The sequence below is a fragment of the Papaver somniferum genome, chromosome 10 (assembly GCF_003573695.1).
Source record: "Papaver somniferum cultivar HN1 chromosome 10, ASM357369v1, whole genome shotgun sequence".
NCBI classification, from domain to species: domain Eukaryota; kingdom Viridiplantae; phylum Streptophyta; class Magnoliopsida; order Ranunculales; family Papaveraceae; genus Papaver; species Papaver somniferum.
In genome coordinates, this window is record NC_039367.1 from 89129519 (window position 1) to 89144787 (window position 15269).

The window sequence follows — 15269 nt, forward strand, 5'->3', positions numbered from 1 at the left end:
ACCAAATGATGACCAAATTAAACAACCAGGATGGCTAAAAAATACTTCATCCTGCTTTAAAAAACTGGAAAATGAATTGTGACACTCAAAATCATCATGGCAACCAGTTAGAGCTTTCTTCTATGCCAAAAAAGTAAGCCAATACAATGACTGATGCTAAGACAATTCCTTACCACCAAAAGAAGTACATAAACACACAAACATGATGATATTATACCAATTCAGTTCACATCTAAAACAATGAAAAACTACAAATCAACTTCAATCAATTTAGTTTGTTTCAGCAGGTTTAAACTAAAATTACTTTGATGAACAATGAATCGACTGCATAGAAACAAATAATCACGTTTAGAAGCACCAACTAAACCCAAAAATTGGTTATTAGTAAAACCCTGGATAATCACCAACTGAACCCAAAAATTAACAAAAATATGAAAATTCAACCCAAAATCAACACAAACAGAACGGCGTTACAACAATTAAACCAAAACCAAAACCAAAATTAATGTTAGATGAATGGAACAAAATCATATCAACAAATCTTGGTGAAATTGAAACTTCAAACTTACTGATTTGCTGATATAATTTTTGAAGGTAGAATACTGTTTAACTTTGATTCAACAAACGATAACCACCATGATTGATGATTGATCTTTGAAAATCGCTCCCAGATCTGAAAACCCAAAATTAAAATCGTTCTGAAGAAGAAGAAAGTGATGAGAGAAAAAAAGAGGAGAAAATGTTTTTGGTTGAGTTTAAAAAAGGTTGTTTAAAGGGCTGGGGGTTATTTTAGGTAGAACCTATTTTTTTTCCTGGGTGAAATATCTAAATTGGTTACTTAAACAATATTTTTTTTTATTACTGTCCATATAAACAATATCAAAACTTAAAAATCTATTTCACCCAGGAATTGTTGCTTTTGGTCTTTTTGACCAATTTTGTGAAAAATTATTAGATCATTCATTATGAGCAATTAATGAAAAACTAATTAATAAAACATTTATAATACTTAAGTTGGACAAACCACTACCGTAGATTTATCTCCCTTCTAGATATATATTAGCGCTCTTTATCTAGCCTAACTTAGCCAAACTTTGTATTGTATCTTAGATAAATGAATGCTAACAAATCCTCACTGATCGACTCGCTTAAATAATATCATGTCCCCTGCTAGTTTAGGCATCAACCCGTATATATCATGTAACTCTATACATAAATTCTCTTGGTCAGAGTTTAATGTTAGGACTGTTATAAGTTAAGTTTATCTACTAAGATACCCTTCGTGTCTAAGATTACAATTTATATATCCTGGACACCAAGTCTTCTATTTATACAAATGGAGGCTTAAAATCTATATCATAATACACGCGCATCCATGGAGAAATTCTCTCTTCTTTCTCCATCTATTTTGTGTTTTTTTTTCTTCCTATTTTCTGTTTCACAATACGTAATCAACAACATAATTCTACCGACTAAGCGAAAAATTCTTCTTCTTTCTTTGTATGGTGTGATCAGAGGGGTTGAACTTTCCATCACATAAGCTAAAACAAAATGGAGACAATATAGGGATATTTTAATCTTTGTTTCCTGTATACGCTTTTATCTTTGTTTGCATCCTTCTAAAACCCAGGAGCACATTTCGGCACTCCATATTAGAGGAATTAGCTAGTTGGGTTAAAACCAATATTTTACTTATTTACTTTTATGTTAATTTCCTATTTTCACTCTAAAAATAGATAAATTTTATTGGGGAAATAATCGTTTGGTCTTTTTGTAGGTGGTCTCAAGTCTATTTGGTCGGGAAAATGCGTTTTCAGTTTGATCCATAATTATTTGAAATATAAAACGGAAAACAATACCCTTCCGTGTTAATTCATACTTATTTTCGTACAAGAGTTCATTCTGTTGGAAATGAACACGTAATAAAACCAAACTAAATCACATATGAAAACATAGTTCATTTTGTAAAATAAACACAACGCAAAACTTCATTATGATGACAAAAAAACATAGTTTCTTCTTTCTAGTGAACACAGAACAAACCAAATTCAAACTAGAATAAAGTTCATTCTTTAAAATGAACATACAACAAAAATTTCGTTATTATATATGAATAAAAAATAAAGTTCATTTTTTCAAATAAATACCTAATGATATCCGAGGAAAATCCGAAGACTCCAGAACATAAATTACAGGTGGAGATAGTTCTAGACAAGTACTCGGTGCTGCTATCCTAAGAACTGCTGCTCCTCCCGTCCCATTTTATATGATGGTTAAAGTTTTATTCCTATTTTGACCATCCAATTTCTTAAGAACTGCTATCCTAAGAACTGCTCCTGCCGTCCCATTTTATACGGTGAGATCTTTTTTCTCACCTTAGTTTCTATATATGTTCTGGCTGCTGATTAAGTAGGAAATACCAATTAGTGTAATTTTGTTCATCCGACATGGCATGAATGACAGAACCTGCATTCACGAAGAGTAATGTTTTGATAAAGGCGTGATTCATTAAGTGAAAGACGCTAACCGAATAGTTAGGGACGCCACAAGCAAAGATTGGTCAAACTAAAATAAAGAAGTTAAAAGAACACATTAGAAAAACCAACAAGATCGCTTCAAAAGAAAAAAAAAAGAAAAAGAAGGGAAAAGAAAAACCAACAAGACATTAACATCAATCTTATTTATATCTCAGCATATATAAGACATATAAGGACTTACAGACCATTCCTATCTTTCACGGACAACGGGTGCTATAAAAAGCACCTTGAGGTTCAGTACAGAATAATAAACACACACTATAGTCTATAGCAATTAAAGCTAGAAGCCAACACAGGTAACCACGGAAGAATGGTTGTATCTGGTTCTTTAGTTCTTGGTAGCCCAGAGAATATGATCTTCGGGAAGGAAGTGGCAAACTGGAACAGTTCCTGGCTTAACCTTAAGAACTTGGAAAGCCATGTGCTTAGGGTTCCACGACGCAGTGTCAGTGTGACACAAGGCAACTGCCTTGATTTTTGTGCCATTATTCCCGACCAATGGTACAACATAAGCTCTAGTTGCATGTGTTGCATGACAGTAGTAGACTGCGTATAGATATGGCTGACCGTGGCAGACTATTGAATTATCGCCTTTCATCTGTTTGACTCCTGATTGAACAACATACTCTTGTTTCTCTGCTACTTCTTTATTCATCTCAGTTGCTAAAGCATTAACATTCTTTCCCAATTTTGAAGTGCTGAAATCAATCATCGATTCTAATGATGTTGCGCAATACTTTTGTTCTTTAGATTCTGAGGGTGCTTCGCATTCTTTGATTGTTTCTTTGATAACTTCAGCTTGTTTGGATTTTGGGTCGACCGAAAACTGGCTTAGGATATCAGTCAACTTGTTTGAGGAGAATGGTTTCGATTTGACGACTTGGCGTGGCATGAATATAGCCCCTTTTGTAGTTTTAAAGAACTGCAAATTCATTTTGGTTCCAGAATGCAAATCTTTTTCTAAAAATATGAGAGCAGAATTAGGATTGTCTAGAAGTTTTTGATCTTCAGATCCGCGATGATAATTCCTGAAGCTCCCAGACGGTCGTGTATATCCTGGTATAGGTGTCGGTCGTGTATATCGTGCATGACTAGTGTTTACGGGGATTTCTTGTTTATCTACGTTCACTTCAGTTCTTCCTCCTGGCTTTCCGCTGGACCCTGCATTACCAAATATATATATATTAATAAATAATTATAAATTTGAGCAGCATCCCTTATAAGGACTTTCGGAAAATGGGTCATAAATATAATTATCTTGGGAGTTAGTAAAAATGCGTTTCATTTCAATAAATATAATAGTTTTACGACTATTATCTTGGCTGAGTTAGTAAAAATGCGTTTCATTTCAATAAATATAATAGTTTTACGACTAAATATGTTAAACCGAACATCTAAAGAAATCTGATCATCGTTTCGGACGAATACTGAAGTAGTCATCAACTGAAACGGATTGGGTATAGAATTGTGTAGGAAAAAAGAAAAAAAAAAAGATTGGGTATAGAATTTCGCAAACACAAAATTGGTTAAAAAAATCAAAATCAATAATTCCTGGGTGAAAATGACACTTAGATTTTGATACTGTTTAAATGGACAAAAATGTAAAAATAGCCAGGATGTAAACAGTTTCATCCTTCCAATTTTCAAATACTTTTTCCTATTTTTTAATTTACACAGGATGCATCCAGTTTCATCCTCACTATTTTTTAAGTTTAAGCCAAGATGAATCCAGTTTCATCCTTGCTAATTTTTTTTTGTCAATTTCATCCATAATAATTTTTATCGTCTATTTGAACCATGTTTTAAAAATATTTGGATAAATGACCCATTTTTGGTTTCCCAAACTCATTTGGTTTAATGTTCTGTTGACTTAATTCAAGCAAGTGCTAAAATAAATAAAAAAATAAAGATTCAATCAAATCAAATAAAACTCCTATCAGCTCCGTACAAATCCGTGACTGCATGTGTACAGCCGGTGTAAAGACTACCAATTAAAAAAATTTAAGTCTAACGTCATCAACAGGCTTAAGCCTCTTTGGGGATTGTTTTTTCTTCGACAAAAGCACTCTGTAACAAATTTGTAATAACTTTTTCAAGAAAAAAGTGTAGTAAATATTTTTTAAAGTGCTTTTCTTCGAAAGCAATTTCATTTTAGGGGAACTTTTAAAAACTACACAGGAATAGCTTTTAAAAGCAGTAAACACAGAAACCGTGGTCCCATTTTCTTTTTTTAATTAATTGGTTCTCTATTTTAACTTTTTTATTTCATTAAAAAGACAATATTTGCACATTTTTTTTTGAAGCATGAATACGTAATACCTAAAGAGTCTGCTATTACAATACAATTGTAATACTTGCACATGCATATTTTTTATGTAATATTATTTTCATTTATTTAATTTTTTATATAAAATAGTGGTAATAATAACACAAAATTGGTTAAAAAGACCAAAATCAACAATTTCTGGGTGAAAAGGACATTTAGATTTTGATACTGTTTAAATGGACAAAAATATAAAAATAACAAGGATGTAAACGGTTTCATCCTACCCATTTTCAAATATTTTTTTTATTTTTAATTTACATCAGGATGCATCCAGTTCCATCATTGCTATTTTTTTAAGTTTAAGTCAGGATGAATTCAGTTTCATCCTTACTATTTTTTTGGTGTCCATTTCACCCATACTAATTATTACTCATCCACTTGAACCATGTTTCAAAAATATTTGGACAAATGACCAAATTTCCGTAATAATAATAATAATTATTGTATTATATGTATATTTTTATTAATAATAATAACGTCTAAAAAAAAAAACATAAAACTATTATAATATGAGAGTATGTCCATTTTTGTCATTAGTCACATCTGCATCACTTCAACATGGAAGTTTACCAAACAAAATTTACAGTATATCTGTTCCACAACACTTTGTATATTATAGTTTACCAAACGTTTAGTTATTTTATTTCAACAGCACAACACAGCAACGCACCACACAAAACAAGGGAAAAGTACTTTTCAAAAACCCACAACAATACCAAACTCACCTTATTATGAATAAAAAATCACTTTTGAATTTTGGTAAATAACTAAAGGTTTTACCTATTTACCACCTATATTTTTCCTATTTGCCACCTCTTTCAGAATTTGTAAAGTGGTTCTACTTTTCAATTGTAATTTTTCCTGTAACCACCAACAAAAGTCAAATTAAATTTGGCTCTAACTATTTCCATTTTTATTAGTCCTCTTCTTCATTAATCTCGATCCTTTTTCATTAAAATACTATTATACATTATTAAGTATTAACCCTAGATTAGAATTTTAAAATCCATTTTCGAGCGGAAATAAAACATTCAAGAATATCATTTGTTAATTACTAATATATCATCCCAAGGCTTAAGAGCATCTTGAATGCAGGGGCTAAAAATATCAATGGGAAGAACTTGGATTTAGATTTTTTTGTGAGTCATTTGTACCCGCCAAAAGATGTAATGAACTGATTTATTTAGGACGTGCAATTGAGGAATATGTAAAGTAATTGAGGATATGAGAAAAAAACAAAAACAAGATTTAAATAGTAAATTAGAGTTTTCCCCTGTCCATGTATTTTAACTAATAATTCCTAATCTACCCCTCACTAATCATTTTTAGTAGTACATTAATTAATTAAGATTTGTATTAATTATAGTTAGCTAAGTTAATAGATTAGTTTGATAATGATTTGTATAAATCATAATTACTTCACTTGGGTGAAAGTAGAAGGAATCTTGAGGTAATTTGCTTTTCCTCCCGTGGCGAAGATCATAATTTGAGTTACCTCCCCTACGGAAACAAAATTAGTGAAACCTCCCCTCGTTACATTTTCCGTCCAAACTCAGTTAGTTGAGTCACCAATTATACACACGTGGAAAAAATGAATACGTGTCACATTTCTTACCTAAAATACCCTCCAACAAATAAATATACCAACTCTTTCGTTCTCTTACTGCATCTGAAATCAAGAGTGAAGGCATGGCATCCACGGAAGATGCTGTTGATGCAGAGATCTCGAGCAAAGAAACTCAAGCTGCTGACATCGTCAAAAGCAAGAAATTGAAGAAGATTCAGATAAATTTGAATGGATCGATGGTGTTGTTCGATGCAGTTATGAAGATCCTGACATGGGTTTTCTAGGAGAGGATAAATTAGATAAAGATGGTGGAGAATCAGTGGTCTCTATTAAGAAGATGGTTTGTAAAGGATTGAAGAGAGACGTTCGGAGCTGTACAGATGATGACAGTGACGAATTACTTGAATCTGACAGTTAGAGTCTGGTGTTTCTAGAATGGATTGATAACTCGAGGGTTTGAGATGTTGGATCGGTAGAGAAAGTGATGCTGTCAGAGAACTGAAATATATTGTGAATGGTGATTGAACTGGTGGTGATTGAATTCGGCATGAATGGTGAATAAGATAACTTGGGTTTGAGTTGAATTTGAACCGCGAAGCTCTCGGTACTCAATTGAGAAAACCAGAGTTCAATTATATGTTTGTCTCAATTCCATTCTCAACCATCTAAACTCAACAGTTAAAAAAATTTCAATTCATAAAACAAAAGTTAAATCAATTTAGATGCTTGCTCCAAGCATTGATGTTCTCTGGATTCCGCTTTTCCAGCAAATCGTCTCTGCTAGAACCCTAGAATTATTGCTTATAATCCAGAAATCGATCACCACATCAATTTCGTCCTTAAACTTGATTTCACCATCAATTATATCCTAATCCATTCAATTAATTAATTACCCAACTTCAATCACTCCCCTAGAACATCAATTTCATATTTTGATTCTTCTTTGAGTTTTTTGTTATGAAACCTTAATTCCTCAATCTTCATTAATACAACTCATGAACAACAAAATAACATCAACCCTTTGATTCCATGTCTATTAATTAGCAACACGGTTTACATCTTGAATTTACGCAAACTCAACATCGAATCCAGAACCCTAATTTCTAACATCTGATTAACCGATATTTGAGTTTGGGATCGATTTGCTCGACTTAACACCACCACCGTCACTCATCACTTAATCCTTTTCCTCATTTATCGATCTCAAAATATCTAGTTTGACTTATCAGTTCATCACTATCTACACAATTAACTTTGATTGTGATGACCGATTGTCATATACCTCCTTTACTGTTAAGCCAGAGAATCAACACAATTAATGAACGGGAGAAGGTGAGGATATTTTGGGTAGTTGACCAATTTTTTTTTCTCTCTGCCACCTGTATAAGATTGCTGACTCAAATAACCAGCTTTGGATGGAAAATTTAACGAGGGGAGATTTCACTAATTTTGTTTCCGTAGGGAAGGTAATTCAAATTATGATCTTCGTCAGGGAAGATAACGCAAATTACCCCAGAAATCTTTTTAAGGTTATAGGAATTTAGTTAACATGAATACTCCCAGCATACAAGGTAAAGAAGCGATGTTTGGACAACGGGAAAAAAAGTGTAACACACCGAGATGTTGATCATCAGTCGCTTGGAATGAAATATTCTTTTTTTTTTTGCCTTGAGCGACTCATGATCAACCTCTCAAGTATATTTTTTGGTTTAATTATATTAATATTAATTAAATTAGTGAGACCCATTTTAAAGTGGTTAGTGACTATTAAAGAAGTGGATGAGTTGGGAGGCTGATCATCAGCCACTCGAGACAAATCTTTTTCCAAGCGACTGATCTCCACACTACCCACAACATCGTTTAATTTGATCAAACTTTTTTACTTTGAGCGAGAACTCTCATCCCATAACCCTTTCTTTAAATTACATATTCTTTCACATTTTCGTTCATCGATTCCCTTGATAAGTTAACGTTGATTAAATTCATAAAGTGCAAGGTGCCATGGAAGAATTTCTTCACACTTTTATTCTCAGACTATCTCACACGTTGACGTCATTTTCGTGAATCAAAACCAACCGACAAGAGATTTGAAGCTAATATTTTGAGATATTTTGTAAAAAAAGTCGTATCCTTTTTACCATATTAGGGTCTGGATCGTAGAACATGCCGTTGATGTATTTGGGTCGTAGACTAACGGAAGACTGTTAAAAAACCGTTATTTGACTTTTTCACGTTAGTCAAACACGGAGACTGTTTAAACGATTAACTCTGTTTGTCACTGTTTGGCCATATTCTCCATCCACCATCGTCAAAATCACATAACCCTAAATTTTGACGTTTTTCAGTCTTTGAAGTTATGATTTCTTTCTTCCGCTACGGTCCCCATCATACTTAGCTTATTTATCTTACAACCATTTTATAATGATGATCATCTACGAACAGGGTGAAAACTGCAAAGGTATCTAACTTTTTATTTTTTTGGTCCAGTAATCCTATCAAATATACACAAATCAATTTGGGGATTTTGAGGGAGTGTAAGAAAGTATTGAGAGTTTGAGAGAGTTTGGTGTGTTGAGTGTAGGGAGTTTGAGAGACTCTCCCAAAATCTCTACTTTTTTGAGAGATTTGGAGTGAGGCAAAAGTACACTATAAACTCCCTAGAACTCCCCAGAACTCCCAAAAAAAAAAAAAACTCCCTATCATTCTAATTTTTACCACTAACAGGGAGTTTAAGAGTTTCTTTCAAACTCCCCCACGACTAACGGGTTTTCTAGGGAGTTGGGAAGACTCTTCTTGATTAAGTACCCTAGATATAGTGATTGAGATTTAAGAAAGAGGAATGGCCATTTAAGATTTAGATGACGGTAGATTGGTAGTGTTCTTGCTCGATGTTGGAGCTCTATTAAAGGCGAACTTCCCCGATCTTATCAGCAGCAATTTTATTTTTTTCCACATACAATAGTTACCCTATTAGTTTATCTTGGATTCTTTGTGTTTGTACTTCAAATTATGATCATGAATTCTCTTATCTTTTTATTTACTTCATTGATCTATCAAGATTATGAAATGAAAAACTCTTGGGCATGATTTTTAGAAGTCACCATTAATGGTGATTTCAAATTCTTATTAGATTTTTTCAAGTAGTTCGGTCAGATGCATACGGGTCGGATAATCTAAAAACCCAGTTAAGTTTCTAACCATGCAAGGATGTGATGTCATTTAATTAATTTTTAAGGGTATTTTGGTAACAAATCAGACGGTCAAAGTTAGTCAACTACCCAAATACATCAACGACATGGTCTGAGACCCAGACCATAATATGGCCAAAAACATGCACCCTTTTACAAAATATCTCTAATATTTATGGGATATGTTCCTCTTACGAAGCTCTATATGATAATTCAACAATCTTCGAAGAAAATTCCAAATGTTCAGTTCATGATGATATGATTTAATTTTAAGACCTTCCCGATTCTAATGATTCCACATGATACGTTCTTCTGTAAAATAGTATGATTCTCCACTGTTATATTATCTCACTATTAAAATTACGCTCTTCATTTGGGAGGAAGATCTTGTATGAATATTTATTATACCGGATTTTACTTTTTGATTTTAATTATGGTTATGTATAATATAAGGGGTATGCATATGAGAAATTTCTAATGATATAATAATTTTAATGTTAATTAAATTATAATTAACATAATTAACTAATGGGGTATCCTTAATATATTCCGGTGTATATAAAGGAACACCCAAAAAGAAGTATCCTGGCTGAATTAGTGCTTCGACAAACTTTAACAAACTTGCCAAAATAGAATTCGGTGGTTCCTAGAATCCTAGTTCCAACTTCGAACCTCGCTGTTGAAAAATTGTAAGTTTGTCGATGGGACAACTCGTGGTCAAATTAGGTAGTCTTTTACTCTATGATACTACGGTCTCTAAATTCTGGTGATGAGATCATGAGACTCATTAATAACGTTGCACGAGCAATTATAGCACAATTTTTAAGAAATTAATATCAGCAAGTTTGATAACAGACCGGATCGTAAAAGATCTTGAATTATTTTTGGCATAGGAGTGTTTGGTAACACATTACGCCAGTAGACTTCAGCAGGATGGGTTGCATGGCTAAGTGCTGCTGCAATCTGCAAGAAGCACGTACACACGTATCAGGCTATCAAGTAGAACTAAGTCTCAAGTAGCTTTTGCGGAGAAAATAATTACCTTATCAGATAAAGTAAAAAAGAAAAAGAAAAAGAAGAGAAAGGGAGAGACTGTTGAAAAACATCATGTTGATAGAAACAAACTTAACTAAACTATTTTTTTTTTTGCTCGGTAAACATCAAATAGAAGATATAAAGAACTGTATCTTCTTGTATAATGAAAAGATAAAAAGCTTACCAAGAGAGAAGCAAAGAAGAGTATAAAATGTAAGAACTTCATTTTACTACGCAGTCTGTCAGTAAGAACACCTCACAACTACGAACTTTAAAAACTGTGAGCTTCTATTGAAAAGCTAGAGAAGCAGAGAGTCATATTTATAGCTGAATTACAGGTCCCTCGAATTGATTATAATATATTCTTGAGGAGGATTTGATTATTATCGTGACAATTATATATCTTTGGCTTATAGTTTTGAACACTGCGTTTCACAGTGACTAAACCTTCCTACCAAGTATGTGAACATATTAATATCTACTTTTATGGTAGCGACCCAAGAACCATTTACAAAAAAGTAAAACATGTGGTGTCCCAAGAAGGCAAGAACCCTTTGTCCTTGGATTTTTGTTCCGTGTAGGAAACAGAGAATCTCTTTCTTTGTCTCGTATCAACGCATTATTGACAATTTGACACTGTCGATTCGCTTTCAGTAAATTATTTATATAACTTGTATATCCTTTATTTACGTGACTTGATTCGGGTATACCCAGATTAATTGGGTATACCTAATGAGACAAAATCCAGGATATTTTGAAATAAAAGAAGCCACCTCTTAACCTTATATTTTCTAAATGGCTAACATATCTTTGTTTAATTAACATTAAAAATTCAAATTAGGTTAATTAATTGAGTTTGGATTAAAATTTTGAAATTATGAATTCAGTAGATTAAACCTTTTATCTGTTTTAGGAGTTCGATTTCGATCAAAAAATTTGGTTTTGAAAATGTGAAAGGTCGGCAAGGTCGACGTTTGAATAAGGTGCCGACTAAGTTTCGCAGGCATGGTCTATGTTTCAATAATGTGCCGACTAAGTTTAGCTGGCATGGTCCTCGGTTGAAAAAACGCCGACCATTTTTTGGCCGGAAGGGTCTTTGAATGAAGAATATGCCGACTATCTTGGGCCAGCAATCTTATGGCCGGCATGTAAATATTTCATACAATGTCGGCTATCATATAGTCGGCATGCACATAATTTATAACATTGCCGGCTGACCTATAGTCGGCATGCTAATGATTTCAAACATTGTCGGTTGTTGAAAAGTCGGCAATGTAACCTTGCCGACCTGTAGTTATACCCAACAGAAAACAGAATATGGGAAGATATAATTCACTTTATTCATGCAATTTTGGTTACTACATTGATTGAAACATAAAATCTAACTCCTTGTCGACGGAAAAACGAATGCACTTAGCATGTGCATCAATCCTTTGAACCCCTAGGCGACCCAGTGGACGAGTTATAGTCTCGTGAGGGTTTACATAGAGATCTATCCACAAAACCTAAACTAAAACCATCAATCTTCGTTGGAGGAATCCCAGTCATCTCCGGCCTGTATGAAGTCCGTGCCATACTCCGGGATTTTGGAGACCATGAATTCATAGCTTGCACCGAATGTGAATGCTTCCCTTTTTTCCTCCAAGTAGCGCGCTTTGACAACTTCATGCTACAAAAAAAAACACAATTTGTTAGTGGTGTTTAGTAGGAAGATCAAACAACATGGATCACGTAAAATAAACCACAAAAACACTTACAAATTGTTCAATGGACAAGTTGAAGTTGGTAGCGTTGAAAATCCGGGGTTGGAGAGCTAAATAAGCAAGTATCGCATTTTCGATGACTAGGTGCCTATCATGGACTTGGTTGAACACTTCTTCCATTAGGATTCCCAAACTCTTGCCTTACCCTAGCCCAAAAGTTAACGACATCCACCCTTATGGAGGACTGATGTCTAACTCGAGTCTCCGCGTACCACGCTTTGGTGATTGCCAAATCTTCATTTGAATCAAATGATGCCATTGTTGTATGTGGAGAGCTATTGGGTGAGTTAGATGGAGTGTATGATGATATGAGCTTTAGAGAGTATATGCAAATAGTTGTATGTTGTTTTGTAGAGAGAAGTAGTGTATTTATAGGATGGTGCCCAAATTTGGCAGTTATGGTAGTCAATCAATGCAAGGTTTTTGTTTCCCCAACATGCCGACTAAGTTTGGCCGGCAGGGTGGAACTTTTGTTACCCTGTTGACCTTATTATGATTTTAGGTATCAGAAGTTCATTTTCTTCTGTATAACCATCGGGAAGGTATTTGGTCATTAGCGTGCCGGCTATGGTATAGTCAGCAAGGTCGTATTTTATAACCATGTCGATCTTATGGTGATTTTAGGAATTAGGAGTTCATTTTCTTCTGTATAACCGTCGGAAATGTATTTGGTCATTAGCGTGCCGACTATGATATAGTCGGCAAGATCGTTATTTATAACCATGCCGACCTTATGATGATTTTAGGCATCATGAGAAGGTATTTTCTGCAACACATAGTCGGCAGGGTCGATAACATAATACCTTGTCGACTGTAAAACAACCGGCTTGGTATTAATCTGCTTACCTTGACGACCCTGGTAACTACACCATTTCTGCTGTCAGGGCCGACAGTCTGACAATTCACAACCTTGTCGGCCCTGGTTTAGTCGGCAATGTAACTTTACAAAAGCATGTCTTCGTAAGTATTGAAATTTTACATAGCTAAACAAACCATTCATTCAACAACTAGAAGTCCAACACTTTTTGTCCAAAATACGAAAACATGTCCCATAAACCTTAAAAAAACATTTGCCCAACCGTTAACCTTAGAATTTGTCTACCGCAACATAAAGAAATAAACTAGGAATGCATTCATCCACCACCATGACCACGACCATGACTACGGCCCCGTTTAGCATTATCACAACCACCACCACTACCACTACTACCATCACCACGGCAACGAGCCCTCTTTTTGTCAGAACTCATCTTGGCTTGTGCTTCCCTCATGGATTTTTCTTCCCTATTTACTTCAACATCATCTTGCTTGAACAATTCATAGGCTTACTAATTGTCAACATTTCTAGCATAGTCAATGTGCTTGCTTTGCTCTTCAATCGACAAAGGCTCTCCTCTGTCTCTCGTGCAACACAACACCTTCACAAAGGTCTTCAAATGCTCCTTCTATTTTCAATTAAACAACAAATAATGATTCAATAATGTAATCTTAAAACAGTAAGAACAACTGTAAAATACTTACAAAGAACTTAAGACTTGTTGGCGGGTCTTTCGATGCCATCTTCCTCTTACGAGCCAATTCTTCAACAGTCGGTTCCCTAATCACAGTAGGACGAGCCCAACCCAAGTACCACGTCATGTATTTCTCATGAGCTTCATGACATTTGGTCACCTCATCCAAAAGACTCGTATCGACTTTACGACCACGTCTTCCGTTCCAATGATCTTTAACTGGCTCTGGTGCGTAAGCGACGTTAATAGTTTTTTGGGACGTGCTGCAGTCCTTCCTTAATACTTTAAAGAACGACTCAACATCGAAATTAGGTTCTTCTTGGACGTAACCCAATTGTCGCATTACCTGATGTGGATTGTACATTGAAAATCCATGGGTGAACAACAAGGGTCCGTAGTATAATGCAACATCATCTTTCCTTTGGATTAAACCCCTCATCCGCAGTCAATTTGTCCAAGGCGATTCAGATTTTGATAAGCTATTGCGGCATTTCCTTATCCTGACCACCCTTAAAACTATATCTTTGTCCTCTTGGCTTATCAATCGCAACATTCTTAATCACTTTGACGTAGAAGTTGTCTTTTACTAAAGTAGGGAAGTGCTCATATATCCAAACCTATGCAAAGACAAAGTTTAGTAAGAATCTTATATTACTAGAATTTTGCAAATATAAATGATTTAGACAATAAAATTACCTGGAAGAGACATATATTTCCATTAACTTGCGCAGTGAGTGCCATTGAACCCTTTGTAAACTCATTGTTCAAGAAGGAGACCACCGTAGTACCCCAAGAATACTCATGCATCTTATCTAAGGGATCCAATAGTTACATATACCTGATGTCGACCAAGCTTCTGGAACTGTCAGAGAAGATACATTTTCCCAAGACGTATACCAAATAAGCTGACGTGGTAGCATTGATTCGCACCAAGTCCATCCTTCCTTCCTCATCATAGATTTTCTTGGTCCCAGATAATGTGTCCCTAAACTTTTTCAGATTAAACTTCTTGCTTAGATGACCATCCTTCATCACAAGCATAGACTCCGTCTCAATCTGATCCCAATTGAACAAAGTTTTGGTCAATTTGAAGATACCCTCCCAAGAAATGTTATTATTGAAGTCCTCACTGATTTCTTTTCCCTCAACCTCGAGGCCTAGAATTTGATGAGCATCATCGGGAGTTATCGCTATCTCACCGAATGGGAATAACATTGTATCAGTCTCTTCGTAGAACCTCTCACAGAATGCAGATATGGTAACTATATCATACTCAATATTTGAACTCTCCACCGCAGGCCAAAACCCGGAGTTCTTGACAATCGCTTGCACCTCATCATAT

At 34.6% G+C, this 15269-nt stretch overlaps 1 protein-coding gene across 1 annotated transcript; it reads right to left on the bottom strand.

Annotated features, from left to right (window-relative positions):
• Positions 1–2650: 2650 nt before the first annotated feature.
• LOC113318668 (BURP domain protein RD22-like) lies at positions 2651–11075 on the bottom strand. The gene is made up of 3 exons (XM_026566873.1): positions 10838–11075; positions 10476–10581; positions 2651–3698 (listed from the first exon to the last, which is right to left on the bottom strand). The coding sequence occupies exons 1-3, from the start codon at positions 10877–10879 to the stop codon at positions 2866–2868; spliced, it is 981 nt and encodes a 326-aa protein (XP_026422658.1). The 5' UTR covers positions 10880–11075; the 3' UTR covers positions 2651–2865.
• Positions 11076–15269: the final 4194 nt, after the last annotated feature.

What these genes read in the sequence shown, in the direction of transcription:
- LOC113318668 (XM_026566873.1), bottom strand. Translation starts at nt 10,879, where the DNA reads ATGAAGTTCTTACATTTTATACTCTTCTTTGCTTCTCTCTTG. An exon ending in TCTTCTTTGCTTCTCTCTTG is followed by an intron (nt 10,582 to 10,837) that starts GTAAGCTTTTTA and finishes TGCTTCTTGCAG; the next exon opens with ATTGCAGCAGCACTTAGCCA. An exon ending in TCAAGATCTTTTACGATCCG is followed by an intron (nt 3,699 to 10,475) that starts GTCTGTTATCAA and finishes TTGGTAATGCAG; the next exon opens with GGTCCAGCGGAAAGCCAGGA.